The sequence below is a fragment of the Megalobrama amblycephala genome, linkage group LG15, assembly GCF_018812025.1.
Source record: "Megalobrama amblycephala isolate DHTTF-2021 linkage group LG15, ASM1881202v1, whole genome shotgun sequence".
Taxonomy (NCBI): domain Eukaryota; kingdom Metazoa; phylum Chordata; class Actinopteri; order Cypriniformes; family Xenocyprididae; genus Megalobrama; species Megalobrama amblycephala.
Genome location: NC_063058.1, coordinates 15,853,936 through 15,873,239, shown reverse-complemented (window position 1 = coordinate 15,873,239; position 19,304 = coordinate 15,853,936). Strand labels below are relative to the sequence as shown.

The following is a 19,304-nucleotide window of genomic DNA, read 5'->3' as shown; positions in this document are numbered from 1 at the left end:
AGAGGAGGAGTGCAAGTGAAGAGCGAGACAAGGACGTAAACATGGTGACACAGCACTGTCGAAGGAGGGAAGAGAGCGAGAGAGCGACAAGACAGCGTGACAGCTTCCTTTAAAGCAGTGCCCATCAGGACAGTACTCCTGCGTCTGCATGCCGCCTCACAACAAGCAGCTTTGCTGTTTGAAGCCTCGGATTCAAGAGCAGAGGAGTCAAGGGCATTCCCTGTCACTACTTGCGAAGGCGTTGTGTATTAGCTTATTCAGCGCAAGTGTGTTTGTGTGTGTGTGTGTGCAAGTGCCTCCATATCACTTTGTAGGTTATACACAAACACATCAATTTTAGGTGTTTATACTATACAATCACAGAGGACATTTTATTTGCTCAACGGTTGCTCTTTGACAGCTCAGGAAACCTAATGGAGTCATTTCATTTATGTCGACTCCATCTCACATGCTTTACCTAAGATATTTTACACATTAGGAGAAATTAATTATAATAAATTATAGAAGAAAGGACAGAGCTATAAAATAATAGTGAATACCACACATCTGATCACTTGGTCCTGAAAGAATGTGATGAGAAATGCTTGAAATCTTACTGATTCTAGACTGATATTATGATTGGTATCTTGGCAAATCTGAGCAGAGTTTGAGATTGTTGAAATCTCTTCTGAAGCTCTAGAAACGACACGTTGATGTGTTAGAAGCAGGAAAAACGGGCAAGCGTAAGGATTTGAGAGAGTTTGACAAGGGCCAAATTGTGATGGCTAGACGACTGGGTCAGAGCATCTCCAAAACTGCAGCTCTTGTGGGGTGTTCCCGGTCTGCAGTGGTCAGTATCTATCAAAAGTGGTCCAAGGAAGGAACAGTGGTGAACCGGCGACAGGGTCATGGGCGGTCAAAGCTTACTGATGCACGTAGGGAGCGAAGGCTGGCGTGTGTGGTCCGATCCAACAGACGAGCTACTGTAGCTCAAACTGCTCAAGACGTTAATGCTGGTTCTGATAGAAAGGTGTCAGAATACACAATGCATCACAGTTTGTATGCGTATGGTATTTATGCAAAGCCGCAGACTGACCCCTGTCCACTGCAGAAAGCACCAACAGTGGGCACGTGACCATCAGAACTGGACCACGGAGCAATGGAAAAAGGTGGCCTGGTCTGATGAATCACGTTTTCATTTACATCACGTGAATGGCCGGGTGCGTCGCTTACCTGGGGAACACATGGCACCAGGATGCACTATGGGAAGAAGGCAAGCCGACAGAGGCAGTGTGATGTTTTGGGCAACGTTCTGCTGGGAAACCTTGGGTCCTGCCATCCATGTGGATGTTACTTTCACACGTACCACCTACCTAAGCATTGTTGCTGACCATGTACAGCCTTTCATGGAAACGTTATTCCCTGGTGCCTGTGGCCTCTTTCAGCAGGATAATGCGCCCTGCCACAAAGCAAAAATGGTTCAGGAATGGTTTGAGGAGCACAATAACGAGTTTGAGGTGTTGACTTGGCCTCCAAATTCCCCAGAACTCAATCCAATCGAGCATCTGTGGGATGTGCTGAACAAACAAGTCCGATCCATGGAGGCTCCACCTCGCAACTTACAGGACTTAAAGGATCTGCTGCTAACATCTTGGTGCCAGATACCACAGCACACCTTCAGAGGTCTAGTGGAGTCCATGTCTCGACAGATCAGGGCTGTTTTGGCAGCAAAAGCGTGACCAACACAGTATTAGGAAGCTGGTCATAATGTTATGCCTGATTTTTTTTTAGGCAAGTTTATGCTGTTGCTGGTCTGTTTACCACAACAAATGATGGATGAAATAATAATTTTGCTAGTTAAGCTAGTTAGGAAGCCGGGTTGGGGACACCGGCATCACACCAACATCCAGAAGGTAACATATGTGAAAAATAATTTGGAAGTGACACAAGAGAGAACTAACAATGTCAATCGGTCAAGCAGATACTTGTTATCCCAGAATGAAAATAATCTCAGATTTATTGATCTATCACTACATAATGCAATGCTCCAAACATATCAAGGTTAAATGACACAGATGATCACACGAAGCATTTAAATGCAAAGTGCGGAGAGATATAGCGCATGAAAGAGATAGGAAAGCGGCAACAGAAACAAATCAATATTGCATGTTGTTTTCACAGCTTATCGGTTCTCAAAGAATTCTGTTTGCAAGGAGGCTTATTGTGTCTCGACACCAGCGGCGGCGGTCATCTGAATCAGTGCCTCCGACGCTCCTGAATGGAACGGCCAGGATGCCCATACATGGGCGTAACCGTGTTCACATGACATCAGAACGAACTCTCCTCAACTAGTTTCAACTTATTACCTTCAGTGGGAAAAGAACAGCTGTTTCCATGGCAACAGCAGAACGAGGGAGGTAATGACATGGAGAGGGAGAGGAGTGTCTGCCAGTGTGTTTATGTGTGTGTGTATGGTTATAGATGCAGACATACTGCTTTCCTCTGTAAACTTCCTGATTACAGGATGTTGATTTGGCCCTTGAGAGAAAAGACGGGGTATATTTTTCCCGCTGATAGCGCGTGAACGATCACATAACAATGTGTGAGGTCTCGAAAGAGAAGGAAGTCAGCACACAATGGCTAAAACCGAAGCAACCATTGAAAAACTACATCGCAAAGGTCCCTGGGGTGACACAAGTCACCCTTGTGCATGTCACAGGTTTATCTTTAGCTTGTCTCCACTGTATAATGGCAAGGTTTGGTCCTCCATGGAAACTGTTGTCATGGCCTCTCGCTGTCTGCTAGGCGCTGCTAATTGGCCAGTCGTTTGCACTAGGGGCTCCTCCTTCATTGAAGGAGCTCTGGCAGCTGTCATTCACAGGAGCCGCTACATGCAGGAAGTGTGAGTGACGGGGCGGGGGGAAAAATGTCTTTCTCGCGCTCTCTCTCCCTCCCTCTGGGTCTCGATGAAATGAGTGTGCGAGTGTTGTGGGGGTGGCAGGCATGTTGAGGCCGCATGTAAGACTGCAGCCTGAAAACAGCGGTGGCAAGCGACAGGGTTGTCACAGCAACAGCCGACCTCCTTCAACTCTGCAGTGTGTAGCTGCGTTTCAATTCACAGGGGCCTTACACAGTGTACACGGCTCGCTACGCACTGAGAAGGGGATATGTGTAGAAGTTCAGTGCAACATCATCAAACTTGACTCAACGTGGGAGCTGAAAGTGCTGTCAAATCGATTAATCGTGATTAATCGCATCTAACATAAAAGTTTGTAAATATATATGTGTGTGTGTGTGTGTGTGTATAAATATATATACACATACACAAACACACACACACATATATATGAAGTATTTCTTAAGTTTTGGTTCCAAAACGTGAGTTTCCGTCAAAATCAGTATTGTATCTGGTCAGTATTGAAAAGTCATTTATTAATTTTGCGCAAAATGCGATATCCGTCCTGTTATTCTGTAATGTTTTCTCCCTTTCTTTCCAAAAAGCGACAAACGCCACTCTCCTTTTTCAGCAGAATGCGATATATCCGCTCAACCAATCACAGCGCACCATTCCACCCACTGTAAACATTGAAGGCTTTTTTAAAAAGCCGTTTTTAATACCAGTGTACTCGGCAAATGTGTTTATTTAACCGTGCGGTGCTGCCAGATACTCTTTAATCGGTAATGACAAATAATTTATAACATTAACAAGACGACCCGTTGAATTCATTTTGGGAGCGATGGCTGAATGTAGTTTTAGTAAAATGCCTGTATATAAGATAAATATTGGCAAAGTTTAGACTCTGTCATATATGTGAATCAACTTACTTTGTTGTGTATTTTCAATATGAAAAATAACTTTTATATTGATGGATTAATTGCATTTTGAAAAAAAAAGTTTCATGGATTTATTGCATTTTGGGGAAAAAATAATACGTTCTTATAATAAACTTTTTAAAATCAAAATGTAGATTTGAATTTTTAATGTTTTTATAACCAAAAGATGCTATGTGAAAGTCTGAAACAGAAAATAGTGGTTTTCATCTTGCCACTTTCTTGGTAAAGAAAACGCTTTTTTACTCAAATTAATCAAAATGGAGTTATTGCGTTTTGGAACCAAACTCTTCATATATTTACAAACTTTTATGTTAGATGCGATTAATCGTGATTAATCGATTTGACAGCACTTTCATCTCATCATCGCCATGCTGGCAAAATGAGTCGCAATGAGCAAATTTTCAAAAACGAGTTATTGTTATTCTTACATTCTCTTAAAAAAAAAAATTTTTTTTTTAAATATTGTATGAAATGTTGGAATCTGACAAAAAATGACTGAGCTACACCTGTTTGAAGTCGATATAGTCAGCAAAGTCAATTTTGAGAAAAATCGAGTTGGTAAAATCCTTGGTAATACCACCAAATCTGGCACAAACCAAGTCAAAACCAATATCTATAGGAAAAATATATATATATATTCGACTTTTTTTCCATGATTCCACAATATGGTTTGATTAAAATTAATGAAACAACCTAAGATCTACTGTACCACATAGATCTAAATATAATGTTACACATCAGATGTTTTGCCCAACAGTTAACCAAATGTTCACTTATGACATAACAGATAATGTTTGCGTGAATACTCGACAATACTGTAATTCTGTGTATATGTGTATATCGTGATCGTGCGCTGTCTGAGGCGTCGTTGTGCGCGCTGCGAATTTCAGATCTGTCAGTCAGCGCGAATAAGATTGTTTTGTTTACATCAGCATGAGTTTGAAAATCACATTTCATTGGTTCAGACTCATGCCATCGAAAATTCACTATGAATATTATTTACAAAGTTGGAATGCTGCGCTTTCGCCAGTCGACGAGAACCAAGCAGTGAAAAACAACATTTTTCATGGTCAAAGGAAAGATACTCCTCTCAGAAAACATTCAAGTAAAGATATTTTTCGATGTTTAAATGCTATTTGGAGCATTGGGATCGCTAGATGAGGGCTTAATGAACTCATTTTTGTGAAAACCTCAATTTTGACCAAAATTGACATTTTTCACTTGTTTTGCCTGTAGCTCGAAATTAGCCTGTGCGCATTCCAACTTATTTTGCCAGCACAGGTCACACACACATTCCCCCCTCACATTATACTTATAATTCAGAAAATAGAGGACAATACCAATAATAATTCAGAGGACAGTACCAGGTGACTGGAATGCACCCTGTGTGTCTGTGTATACGTGCATGTCTGATTTTGTTTTGGGACTCTGTGTCTTCCTTTTGTGTCAGTAATATGCAGTGCATGTGTATGTGCATCTGTGTCTTTGCATAAATGTATTACACCCTGATATAGAGAGAGAGAGAGAGAGAGAGAGAGAGACCAGTGAGGCAAAGAAAAAGCAGAAATAATTTGCGAGTGACCTATATTTCTTGAATCCTGCTGCCAGACAAATCAGCACAGATGTTCAACAATCCCAACATTCCTAAAAGACTTGCCACCAAAACCAGCACCGTAGCACTCTTTTGGTTGCAATTAATGCAAAACATTGATGTTTACTTAAAATATCATATTAAAGACTTCCGTTGTGATATCGGCTCAGATGGGGGCTGCTTTTAAAGCGGGAAACAGGCAGCAGAGAAGGCCAGTAAATGATTACTCAGTTTTCTAATGGGTGAGCAATAATGATTAAACAGAGCACTTTTAGTAGAGCGATTACTTTTGCTTTTAATCTGCTTGCGTGCAGCAAGCAGGTGAGTGAGTGCCTCAATAAGTTGACCAGCCTTCGACACAAATGCTACAGCTGTAACATGAATTCTACCAGCTTTGAAATAAACTAGCTACAGTATGTAAGAGAGCGTAAAGACTGCTGTCACAGCGCAGAATGGAATTCATGGTTTCGACTAAAAGATCAGCAAGAAATACCACTTTCTAATTGGAAATTAAACACTGTTACCCACACAATGAGCCTACTTAATCTGAACAACTTCCTCTCAATGAACAAATGTCAATGACTCAACTTTAAATCACCAGTGCTTACTCTTTAAACAAAGGCAATTACTGATTATTAGTAGCACTTCCCAAGGAAACCATCAATTGCTCATACTTGTAGTCCAGACTATAACTAGTCCCACACTGTGATACGAACATGAATGAAATCTCAAGTTGTGTGGTCTGTTAAGGGGAGGTGTGCTAGTTCTTTGCTAAGAAATCAGATTTATGATTTTCTGGCAGACAATAAAATTTTTTTTACATATCCTAAGATCAGAAAATCAAATAAACTAAGGAAGATAACGTCCGAGCAATACCCTAGCAACCACCTAGAAAACACTAGCAACCATTTAGATCATTCTAGCAACAGCATAGCAATAACCTACTATGGTGTGGCTCTATGGAGTTTTGCACAGACTAGCACAACTTTTTGTTTCAGAAATATATTGTTTGTTTTACATTAATTTTACATAATCTATTTTCAATTTAAATTTAGAAGGAAATTCACCCTATTCAAATGCATCTTAAAGGATTAGTTCACCCAAAAATTAAAATTCTGTCATCAATTACTCACCCTCATGTCGTTCTACACCTGTATGACCTTCATCTTCGGAACACAGTTTAAGATATTTTTCATAAAATCTGATGGCTCAGTGAGTCCTGCATTGCCAGCAAGATGATTAACACTTTCAGTGCCCAGAAATCTACTAAAAAACATATTTAAAAGACTTCATGTGACTACAGTGGTTCAACCTTAATGTTATGAAGTGACAAGAATACTTTTTGTACGCCAAATAAACAAAATAACGACTTTATTCAACAATATCTAGTGATGAGCGATTTCAAAACACTGCTTCATGAAGCTTTGAAGCTTTACGGATCTTTTTTCAAATCAGTGGTTTGGAGAGTGTATCAAACTGCCAAAGTCACGTGATTTCAGTGAACGAGGCTTCGTTACGTCATAAGTGTTTCAAAATTTCAATGGATCACCACTGGGGGGGGATGACTTTGGTAGTTTGATACACGCTCTGAACCACTGATTCGAAAAAAAAAGATTTGTAAAGCTTCGAAGCTTCATGAAGCAGTGTTTTGAAATCGCCCATCACTAGATATTGTTGAATAAAGTTATTATTTAGTTCTTTTGGCGCACAAAAAGTATTCTCTTCGCTTCATAACATTAAGGTTGAACCACTGTAGTCACATGAACTGTTTTAAATACGTCTTTAGTAGATTTCTGGGCACTGAAAGTGTTAATTATCTTGCTGGCATTGGAGGCCTCACTGAGTCATCTGATTTTATGAAAAATATCTTAATTTGTGTTCCGAAGATGAAGGTCTTACAGGTGTGGAATGACATGAGGGTGAGTAATTAATGACAAATTTTCATTTTTGGTTGAACTAACCCTTTAATGATCTTATTGTGAATTCATGCATTTTCATTTTGTTTTTTACAATATACTCGTTTATCAAAATGTAATAACTGGATCTTCCAGTACAGAAAAAAAGAAAAATTGAATCCAATTACCAAAGATGGTAACTGTAACGAACTTACTGTAAATAACATGGATGAAGTTTGACACAGAGATAAATGAATAAAGCAAGTAGGCTTGAAGTATGAAATGTTGCAAGTAGGCCAGCCACTGGTGTAAACAGAACTTTTGTTTGCCTAGTGAGAATAAACAGAATTAACTTGTAAGACACTGATTGAATCCAGCCTCATTCATGCTTTGTGGAGCCTGTAGGGGGTTGATAGCTCAACAGATTATACAAGCTTACCGCTTACGTATCAGATCCATAACGCTAAAGTTTCTTCTGAAAAGTCAAACAGAACTGTAGAACATAAATGTGCTTTTGTTAAATAAAAGGTTGGGTTTTCTGTGCCACTAGAATTGCAAAAATAAAGAGTGTCAAACAGGTTTCCTGAACACTCCCTCCATTTACATTTGGCCAGTCTGACAGATAGTCCCGCCCCAAACTCACTCTCTAGCGGTCCTATTTTAACGATCTAAGCACATGGTCTAAAGCACATGGTGCAGGTGCACTTAGGGTGTGTCCGAATCCACTTTTGCTAGTTTAACGATGGGAAAAATGGTCTGTGCGCCTGGTCTAAAAGTGTTGTACCTAGTCTCTTAATCGCTCATCGGTGTGTTTTGTGCAATAAACCAATCAGAGTCTCATCTCACATTCCCTTTAAAAGCCAGTTGCACTTTTAAAGGGAATCGCTATTTACACGGCGGAATTTGAACGCTTCTCTAGCAAGGAAACGGATCTGCTCATGTGCGAGGTTAAAGCGCGCGAACAGACCATCTACGGGACAAGCCGGATTCCACCAAAGCATTTTTATCTTTATGCACACAATAATAATCTTTTACATTGTAAAAATATTATTTTTAATATTTGGCATTTTTGTGTGCTGCTGCTCATCCCTGTGTGTGTAATAAGCAGAGTGTACGCACGTTGTGTGCCCGCCTAAAGACGCATATTACTAACATAAAAAATATTGCGCCATTTGCGTCAATGGCTCAATATTTTTTTGTTATTTAAAGAGCACGTTAGTAATATGCGCCTTACATACACCTTACATTACCCTATTACATACAGAGGGACGCGCAGCAGCACACAAACATGCAGTCTATTTCTCAAAATAGCAATGCGCCAACAATGCACCTGAACGAGACTCCCCAAAAAAACCCGACCCTATAGGTCGTTTTTCAAGCACCTTATTACGACCTATATTTACGTTTTAAAGTCATGCGCCCTCTAGCTGGCATAAAAATAATGACAGTGTCGTGTTACATCTGTCGTCATGAAATGACGTATGACTGTCGTTATCAATCAAAATGCGTGTTCATTTAAATGCAATGTGTGGACTTTTTACACCATTTCTCCTATTTCCATTTAGCAAAACTCATTTTTTTATTAACGACTACACCCACCCCCATCCCTAAACCTACCCTTAGTGATTTATAGTGCATATACTTTATGAGCACATGCGTTCCCTGGGATGAAACACACGATCGCATTATCACATGATTGCATATTGTTATTGCAATGCTCCCGAAACCCGAAATATGACGCAGATAAAAGGGAACAATGCATTAAAATTAAACCGTCCTATCGTTGAGAGGGGCGCAACTTTAGCAAACGCTCCTATTGGTCGGATTTCATGAATTAAAATGAAAGTGTCCTGTTGTCGATAGGGGCGCCACTTTAGTAAACACTCCTATGGGTCGTATTTCAGGGAAGTGACAAACGACCTATATGGTCAAATTGGTTGGAAAACATGTTGGCCTGAACACATCTCGTTTTCAGACCAGCATGCCCATGGGCACACAATTGGGCGCAAATGCATTTGCTATTTAAACAACGTGGTACAGGACGTGAAAATGATAACAGCGTTGGGCTGAAACTAGCAAAAAACACTTGCGTTGCGCCTGGCGCCACATTGCGCCGGGTGTATAGGGCCCAAACACTCAAATAAACAGATCAATGTTTTAAAACAGATCAGTACACTTTTCTGGGGGATCAACGTATGAAAGGCTAACTAGTTGTTAGATAAAAGAAGTATAAATGAGTATTTAAACAAAACAAAAAAATGACACCCTTTACATTTAAGGCAATATCTTAAAAATAGTCATTGGTGTTACTTGATGTTTCTCTGTCATAATACCAATGCAGTCACTGGTATCACTCTGCAATTGTATTGCTTTCTTTTAAAGGCATAGTTCATCCAAAAAACATTACTTTTTGAAATATCTTCTTTTGTATTCCACAGAAGAAAGCAAGCCATACAGATTTGGAATGACATGAGGATGTTTTTGGATGAAATTTTTGGATGAACTATGCCTTTAAAAGAGGAAAATAAAATTGCAGGGTGGATGTATTTATGCAGTTTTTAATTATGGATAAACTGGGCTGATATGTGTGGGTATGTTTAAGTCAGTGTTTCAGATGAGTCATTTGCATTTCATCAAGTGTTTGACATGAAAATATACCTATTTACTAAGTCCTACTTTCAAACACAGGGGAACAGGCAGTACTTTTCCTAGCACTGTTTCCCCTCATGATCCCTGGACCCCACCCTTTAGAAAGGCACCTGACCTCCTCTGTGTTCACTGTGACATTCATTAACTCACAGTAGCAACCTGGCAACCTGTGTGTGATCACTGTTTAGAGGCCAAATCACACACCATGACATTAAGAGCTGAACGCCTCACCTGTTAACATGAGCTACGTTCCCTGACAATAAGGGAAGCTCATTTGGTGTCAGTGAAATAACCTTTAAGGGAAAAAGTGAGTCAGATTGTTTACATCTGGCAGGTTTCCTCTGGAGGCCACATTTGGGGCTTGCTTAACGAGCAGCGAGGGACTGAGGCTGGAAGGCATCAGAGCGCTGCGGCTCAGGCCTTGACAAGCCCAGTAGTGGTGTTTCAGTCCTGAATGAATCGTTCTTGTTCACTTACATGCACTGACTCATATTTCTGTCTCTTCCTTTAGATGTGACTGCTTTCCTGTCTTAAAGGACTGCTATAGCATAAATGCGTTCGAGTGCAGGTTGTGATGAAGGAGCATTGTATTGGTTTAAACAAATGCACATCACTGAACAAGTGGACTTTGTTAGTCTAAACAATGAATGAGTAACTTCATTAATTTGAACAAAACGAATGAGAAAGACATCTCAGTCGTGAAAGATCTGCATCTCTTACGTTTAGTTCTGCTTACTAACTGACTGTTGTTTGTTGAAATAATCTCAATCACAATAAGGAGAGAAAGGTGTGAATAATCTATGAATATGTGGAATTATAACAACAATTAAAATAATGAATGTAAAATAAATTATTGTACCAAAACTATTATTGTCTTTTTTAAAGTCGGCATGAAACAGAAGTAGTGATAGTCTTTTCTATTTTGACACATAGGCTAAATGAAATGAAATCCTCATCATCAGAGATATCATTGCAAGAGCACATGAATTTTAAAAAAAAAATTATGTGCACAGATAAATCATTTATAATAAATAAATACACAAATATTCCTTAAAAAAATAGGAATTGTCAATTTTGATTTCATCGTGACTTTAAATCCATGCCCAGCAAAAATGAACTAAAACAAATTAAAGGGTTGATTAAAGATATTGTTGAATAAAGTCATTATTTTTGTTTTTGTGCACAAAAAGTATTCTCAACGCTCCATAAAATTAAGGTTGAACCACTGCAGTCGTGTCGACTTTTTTTTAACAATGTCTTTAGTATCTTTCTGGACCTTGAAAGTGTTGATTATATTACGAGTCATACCTCTCGGATTTCATCAAAAATGTCTTAATTTGTGTTCCGAAGATGAATGAAGGCCTTACGGATGTGGAACGTTAATGACAGAATTTTCATTTTTTGGGTAAACTAACCCTTTAAATAGGCTCAGCGAATGATTCAATGACTTTCTCGCACACAAAAGAAACTCCATGCTCAACCTACAAACAAGTGAACGAATCTCTTTGTTGAAGATATTCGAGTTCACTGGGATGAATCAAAGTCCCTACCACTATGACCCAGTCAGAGAGACATATTGTGGTTGGAGAAAAGCGGATGATAACCATTGAATCCCCCTCCCTCTTTAATCACAGGCTAATTGTTCCAGTAAGATTTGGCAACCTGGCTTATTAACGTCAATTCGCGCCAGTCGAGTCCAGCCGTTGGTCAGACAGGTCTCGTGCGCATTCCCCCTCCCGCCGGCGCGAAAACTGGAGCAGCAGGATGCCCTCGAGTGATATTCCGTACTACATGTGGTGGCATCGATGTAGCTTTGTGCCACTGCGCCCTGTTTATGCGGAGTTTGAGTTATCACTTACCGCTGTGGGCGCTAAACCATCGGGGCGCGATGTGCAGGGGCAAAGTGTCTGCCAACGACGCCCGGGATCCCAGGTAAAGCATACCGTCCGTGTGGTGCCCCCCGCCAGTTTCTTGGTATCCGTTCCCGTTATGAGCGGGATCCGAGCCAGACCCCCCTCCTGCTCTGTCCGAGTCTGTTCCTCTGGGGGTGTAAAACCCGAAGGGCACCGTGGCGCTGTGATCTATGCCCATCCCCGCTACAGAGCTCACCGAGCGGCTGCGCAGTCCCATCGTGCCACCTGGCCGGTAGTGCCCGAAGTGGGCCGAGGGTGGCACCGCGCTGTCATCTGTCGAGACACCGGGAAAAGCACCCCGGGGCCGCCCCGCCGTGCTCTGTTTGCCCCCCATCCAAAAGTATCTGCTAAAATGGGTGGGGGTGTCGCGGAAAGGGTGTCACGGATCGCCCTGCGGCGCTTCTCGAGCCTCCTTCAAACAAGCGACCAAAACAAGCGCTTAAATCCGCGGTTGTCAAGTCTGACTAAAACAGCTGTGTCTCGCAGACGCAACAGCCCATTTTCCTGGTCGAATCATGGACCTAAAGTCTCAATAATCACCTTAACTCACGAGGGAACAAGGGGGTGATAAAGCCGTTCGCGCGAGCAAAAACGCAACACGTTCTCCGCTTATAAGCAACTGACAGGACAGCCTGCCCAGAATCACCACGCGCAACAACACATCCGCAGTACTTTGAATGCAAAGGCTTTCTCTCTTATTCAAAGAGGAATGACTCAAAATACATCAGTCATGATGCCCGTCCAGTGTATACGTCCAGGTCCGCTCGTCCGTCTGCCTGGAGATTCGGGTCAACGTGTGCCGCTCCCCTGCACGCGCAGATCCGTCCGTGCGCTGCTGCTGCTGCTGCTGGGAGACAATAGAGGCGGTTACTGCGCATACGCGGATTAACAGTGGCGAGATGTGCTGTAAACGCGAGCATGGATTTACAATATCTAGCCCAAACAATCAATTATTAAGAAGTTAACACAGACAACGTCTCGCCAACAAACAGCCGCCTGCTGATCCGAATATGGAGTTAAGGGAGGACAGAGATGTGACCCAGTAACGTTGCCATAACGAAGTTAACACAGAGGCGGCAGACATTATTTAATTTAGGTACTCCTCATGTTTTCATTCAGTTGGAGTCATAATAAATGCTTGCTAGAGGGAAATGATCTTTCATCTCCATAATGGGGCCAAAAAAATGCGAGTGTATTAGGTCAACATGCCATGAAATCTCAGGGGAATTTGACATCATAAACCATGTTTAGTTTAAAATGGCACTGATATGTGCATCAGTTTGCATCTTCAAAGTGCTTTATTGCTTTTATTGTCAATTATTTAGTGTTGCATTATCACACACACACACACACACACACACACACACACACACACATAAGGTATGATAAAGTAATCACAATAAATGAAAAATACATAATTGCAATATACAATACAACCATATGTAGGCTAATACAAACTTCCGGCAAGACAAAGCATCTCTCTCTGTCTGCTGTATTTCTACTCATCGCTCGCAGTAAATCAATTATGCTTATTAATATTTCTGCATTCATACATTATGTATGGACCACATCACTAATATCAAAGTGTGCATTGCATTAAACTTAGTTAAATCTTTTAGAGACATGATCTTGTAACCAGGACCATAACAACCATAGACACTGCTGTAAATTATTACATTTGCTTCCCTTGAGGCTTTTTAAAATTAGCATAAAATACATGATTATTATATTATTTTCTGCAACTGCTGCCTATCTCTCAATACAACAATATAGTTAAAGTAATCTAATGCGTTCAATGTCATACCATTTTGAGAATATAAATATGATTTATGGGTAATCTAAGAATACAGTATGTGTGCAAAAACCATCATTTATGTCTATAAAAAGAAGTAGTATCAGTACTAAGTCTGTTCTGCAAATTTGGCTGTGATCATAAGATCTGCTTTTTAAACGAAGACAGTGACTTGGTGTTGTCTCTTCATGCATGTATATTTCATATGTTGCTGTAAATCAAAGATGATTTGACTATGGCATGTAGCTATATGAAGATGAAAAGCACCTGATAGATCAAGATAATTATAATATTATTCATTATAATATATTAACTGAGACCTTTAAAGAACAAAAATATTCTATTTAGGAATAGAAACTGACTTGCAGTTACAATCCAACTTCAACTTTCATTGTGTGTGTCTGCTTATATTGTGTTGTAAACAACTTTTGAATTCACAACAAGATGATAATATAGTTTTGTAATCCTGTTTAATGACAGGCCACTGGTAAACCATTGTTTACGTGAGACTATTCTTGTTCGTGTAATGGTATGCAGTAACTGACAGACAGTAGTAATCACTGCAATTACAGACTGTCTCGTGGGTAAATTAAAGAAATAGCGACATCTGATGGCCAAAGTAATAAATGCGCATGATAATTTTACACATAAGAAGCATTAGGTACATGTTAATATGATTATTTTTGCTCCTTCTTTTTTATTTTCATCTTCTTTTCTTTTTGTTTTTCTCTTCTTCTAAAAAGTTTGTTGCTTAGCCTATTAAAACTACTTTAACAGATTCTAAATAAATAAATACAGCAGCAGTACTGTCTTTTCTTTTTAAACTGGCCTGGTATTCTCTTCCTATTTACCATATGTTTAAATCAAAGATGCTGCAAATCAAAGAGTAGGCTATTTGTAGAGGATGTGCGTCTTCATCACTCTGTTATCGACTGCTCGGGCCTGTTCGATGCTCCTTCTGCTCTATGCTCTATTACTTCTCATTTGAAGTTGCGCGCCAAATGCTGCTGCTGTTTTGACAAGTTTGTCTCTATTTTTTATCTTCTGTTAGATTTTGTTTGCTCATTTGTCGTTCAATTATTGTAAATAAATAAATGGACGCGCAATCCTACATGCCCATTCCTCCGGGTATTGGAATGGAGGAGAATTTCTTTTCTCTGGATGATATTTTACTCTCTCACGAGCGACTGCCGTGCAGGACGGAGAGCGCGTTCCCGAGACTGGGGTTTCTAGAGAAATCCAGCGAGACCCGCGACATACCGGAGGTATACTAATACATTAATATCACTAATGTTTGTTTAAAAACGGTTATAAAAGCTTTTAATCGCTTTCGGAGCACTTTTATGTGCTATGCTATGCAATATAAAGATAACACAACTTTTTGAACTGTTCAAAGTATTTTTGTTTACACTTGTCCCAGATCTTCTGTCTTAAGACAACCTTTATAAAATATAAATTATGTTTAAAGTATAATGATTTAAACAAAACGTGAATATGTATTTGTGTAGAAATGATTTTCGCAAATTAGCATTAGTCCCTCAGTTAGCATAATGGCATAATTTCCCCCATGATCAACATTTTTGCATCAACAAAGTTTTTTTTCGTATTTTAGTGTATTTTACCAAGGATACAACACTGTCAGTAAAGAGCATTCAAGAAAGCAAAATAAATAAATAATAAAAAAGCAAAAGTGTTCAGAATAGTTTTATTGGGTATCATTTCCAAACAATCTGTAATTTTGTCAAATTGTGCATAAAGAGTGAAATGTCTGTTTAATACATAAAATGCAGCTATGAAATTAGCCTTAAGGGATAAGGACAAAATGTTTAATTAGAAAAAAAAGATAATTTCCATAACCGTCATTTCCACTTCAAAAAAGTATTAAACATTACATTATTTGAGATGTACGGAAGAGGATTAGGGCCAAGCAATAATAAAAAAAAATAAAACCATCTCGAGATTAAAGTTGTTAAAAAGAAAATGTTTCAAGAAAAAACTCGAGAAAAAAGACGAGATAAAATGTTGAGAAAATAAACTTGTTAAATTACGAGAAAAATGTCGTTAAATTATAATTTAACGAATTTGTTCTTGCAATTGAACAACTTTTTTTCTCATAATTTAATGACTTTATTCTCAACATTTTATCTTGACTTTTTTCTCGAAATTTAACAACATTTGTCTTATAATTTAACGAATTTGTTCTCGTAATTTAACTACTTTTTTCTCGTAATTTAACAAGTTTATTTTCAACATTTTATCTCGACTTTTTTCTCGAAATTTAACAACTTTAATCTCGAGATGGTTTTATTTTTTATTATTGCTTGGCCCTAATCCTCTTCCATAGAGATGTGATGAAAATGGCACTGTGGAAATATTCATGACAAAAATAATAGTGTTACCACTAAACTAATAAAAATAAGTTCTAGGTCAAATTGTAGTTGTGAAGTAATCAATTTATATTATTTGCAAATAATACTTTATTTTAAAATATGCACACTTCGACTTTTATTTGAATGACTATGTTGAAAGTGCAGTTATCACATGAATCATGTAAATTATTGCATATTTTCAATTAAAAATGATGAAATTTGATTTAAAAAAAAAGTAGTTTGCGTCACTGGATATTCCTGTCAGTCATTTAACATTTCTATCATGAAATAGTTGTCAAATATTACATTTTTAGCTCGCATCTTACCATGCTTTCTTCCACTGTTAAAATTACTAAAGTGCTACATTGAAATTCACTCTCGTCTTCCTTGAACAGTAAATCCCGCCTTTTTTATTGGCCATCTCAATCATTTTGACATTGACAAGTGCTGTTTGACCAGCCTAAAAATCTAACTTTTAAAACTTTGTGTCATCCTAACAACAAACAGAGTGGTATATAATGGAGTGCAGCAGAGTGGCGTCATGTTAAATATTAGGTCCTCCAAATGTCTATGGTGGTTACGGCCCTGACCAAAACATATTTGTATGGTGGTCTAATGGTGTCGTCATATGAGAAGAAAGTTCTGTCTTTTCACAGATTTATTCTTGTGTTTGTACATTTCAGGGCACAAAGATGGAGATGCCACTCTGGCTAGCCAAGGGCCTGTATGAAAAGAAGAGGCGAGTGCTGTCTGTGGAGCTGCCAAAGGTGTATCGTGAAGGCTGGAGAACAGTTTTCGGGGCGGATCCCGCTGTTGTAGACCTGCACAAAATGGGGCCGTATTACTATGGTTTAGGCTCCCAGATGCTGCATTTTGACAGCCCAGAAAACACAGAGATCGCTAATACTATCCTCCAGGTAAGCATGTCAAGATAGATAGTCATAAAACAATAAAATATGACTGTAAAGAGCAAGCAAATGCGAGGTAAATCATCTTTAAATGCTAACTGTACAAGATATTGTGATGAGTTTACTATGTACTTAAACAGTTATTAGTAATGGGTAGTTGTTGTTTAGTTCACCCAAAAATGAAAATTGTCATTAATTACTCACCCTCATGTCGTTCCACACCGTAATACCTTCTGTCATCTTCAGAACACAAATTAAGATATTTTTGATGAAATTTAAGAGGTATATGACTCGTCCATAGACAGCAATATAATCAAACACTTTCAAGGTCCAGAAAAGTATGTAACGCAAACAAAAATTATGTCATGCGGACAGCCGAAGTATACCCGGGGCTGTGCGAGGTGATTCAGTAAGCACGGTGAGTGCTTCAGTGTTTACGTATGAATGTCGGCTCAGTATTGGCCAAAGATGATCACGTGAGCAGCACGACGCATGCGTGTGATGCTGACGCAGGAGCCGGCCAATAATAAGTCGGCATTCTGACGTAGAACCTGGAAGCACTGGATGTAAACAACATATGAGAATGACAATGAAGAGAAGATATTGTTGAATAAAGTCTTTTTGTGCGCAAAAAAAAAAAAAAAAGTATTCTTGTTGCTTCATAAAATTAAGGTTGAACCACTGTAGTCACCTTAACGGTTTTAACAATGTCTTTAGTACCTTTCTGGACCTTTAGAAGTGGTGATTATATTGTTGTCTATGGACGAGTCGTATACCTCTCGGATTTCATCAAAAATATCTTAATTTGTATTCTGAAGATGAATGAAGGTCTTACAGGTTTGGAACGACATGAGGGTGAGTAATTAATGACAGAAATTTCATATTTGGGTTGGAGACTTGCATGTATTACTGATCTGCTATTTCTTACCTCAACCAGTAGAGGGAGCAATATGTTTAAAATCATTACTAGCACTGACCAGTTGCTGGGCAGACTGGTATGGCCGGTTTAATAGGAAGTACAGATCCGTAGTGATAAATCCGTGAATGCAATTAAAGCTCCATGTTAATTAGTTAATGGAAAGTAAATGGCTTTATTTAGGACTTTAAATGTCTGCTGCATAGTTATTACGGTTGGTACTGTATGTTGGTTATGGCAATACAACAAGCAGCTTTAAACATTAAGAATATGGCTGAATTCTTTTATTACATGTGTAAAATTGCAAATGCAAAATGATTTTTAGTGTTTAAACAACTTAAACCTTGTGAGAAATGGTGGATTGCACCATTAAGTCTACTTATTTTGATAATTTCTAGTGTTGAATTTATTACATTTTAGGAATTATATTTTACTGTGTGTTTATTGGTATAACTTATAAGAAACATTTAGACCTCTTTATTATTTTACACTAACTCTCCCTGCATCCTCTAAGGATGTATAATTGTGCCTCCATATTATCTGTATACTGTCCCCATCTCTCCTATCAGACCTTCATTGGTCGTTTCCGTCGGACCATGGACTCATCCCAGAATGCCTACAACGAGGACACATCAGCACTGGTGGAGCGATTGGATTGCTTAGAGAGGAGCTTGTTTAAGGCAGGCCAGAGTGGACTAAACAGTTTCCAACTGTGGGAAAAAGGCCGGTCCTCTCACCTCACTGCCTCTAGTCTAGTTATCAACTACAGAAAGAGGAAAATTACAGACCTACAGGCCTGAAAGTCCAAAAGATTGTAAAAAAGGTACAAGCAGATTTCTTGTGAATGTGAGAAAGTGGGTCATGTGTGTATGTTTGTTATTGAGAGACTTGTGTTAAACTTTCTGTGAACTTTTTACTGTAATATTTCTGTGTATAAACATTATTTCAATTTAGTTATGGTCAATAAATCAATTTATTCTATTGTTTTCATTCTGTTTCTTTTTCTTTTTTTGAAACTTCATATAGTCACACCAAAAATTATTCAGATATTTTTGATATATTTTTACTAGTGGGTGCAGGACACTATAGTTCATTTATGTAAGTGAGGATACAAAAATAAAGTGAACGGTGACATATTATACCCAAACATTCTTCATACAGTGGACTACCAGTAAAACTGATAAAAATTTGGAACCAAAAATTATTCAGACGCTTTGACCTGACCATGTTTTGCAATTATTCTGAAATAATTAAGATTTTTTTTTTTTTGCCTCTGAGATCTTGTCATATTTTATTACCATTTACTTAAACTAAAGTGAATAAACTATTAATGAATGAAATGTTAAAGGTGTCTGAATAAATTTTGGTTTGACTGCAATATATATATGTAGAGAGATGTGGTGCTTTAACGGCTCAATCTGTGTTATTTCCGGTGTTTAGACTGAAACATAAATAATT

The 19,304-nt window shown here is 38.7% G+C and overlaps 2 protein-coding genes across 2 annotated transcripts in view; one reads left to right on the top strand and one right to left on the bottom strand.

The window, feature by feature from the left end:
* znrf1 (zinc and ring finger 1) overlaps window positions 1–12,969 on the bottom strand; it is a 49,620-nt gene extending 36,651 nt beyond the window's left edge. The window contains exon 1 of the mRNA XM_048158005.1: window positions 11,808–12,969. Coding sequence (XP_048013962.1) covers window positions 11,808–12,195 — 388 coding nt within the window. The 5' untranslated portion in view covers window positions 12,196–12,969. The remainder of the gene's footprint in view (window positions 1–11,807) is intronic.
* Window positions 12,970–14,603: 1,634 nt separating this feature from the next.
* On the top strand, window positions 14,604–18,836 carry gins3 (GINS complex subunit 3). The gene is made up of 3 exons (XM_048158006.1): window positions 14,604–14,918; window positions 16,706–16,939; window positions 18,416–18,836. Exons 1-3 carry the CDS (start codon window positions 14,748–14,750, stop codon window positions 18,644–18,646), a joined length of 636 nt encoding a protein of 211 aa, XP_048013963.1. The 5' UTR covers window positions 14,604–14,747; the 3' UTR covers window positions 18,647–18,836.
* The last annotated feature ends 468 nt before the right edge of the window (window positions 18,837–19,304 follow it).

Excerpts from the sequence above, each read along its gene's own strand:
- gins3 (XM_048158006.1), top strand. The coding sequence starts at position 14,748 with ATGGACGCGCAATCCTACATGCCCATTCCTCCGGGTATTGGAATGGAG. Across the intron at positions 14,919-16,705 it reads AGACCCGCGACATACCGGAG|GGCACAAAGATGGAGATGCC; the intron begins GTATACTAATAC and ends TGTACATTTCAG. Across the intron at positions 16,940-18,415 it reads TCGCTAATACTATCCTCCAG|ACCTTCATTGGTCGTTTCCG; the intron begins GTAAGCATGTCA and ends CTCTCCTATCAG.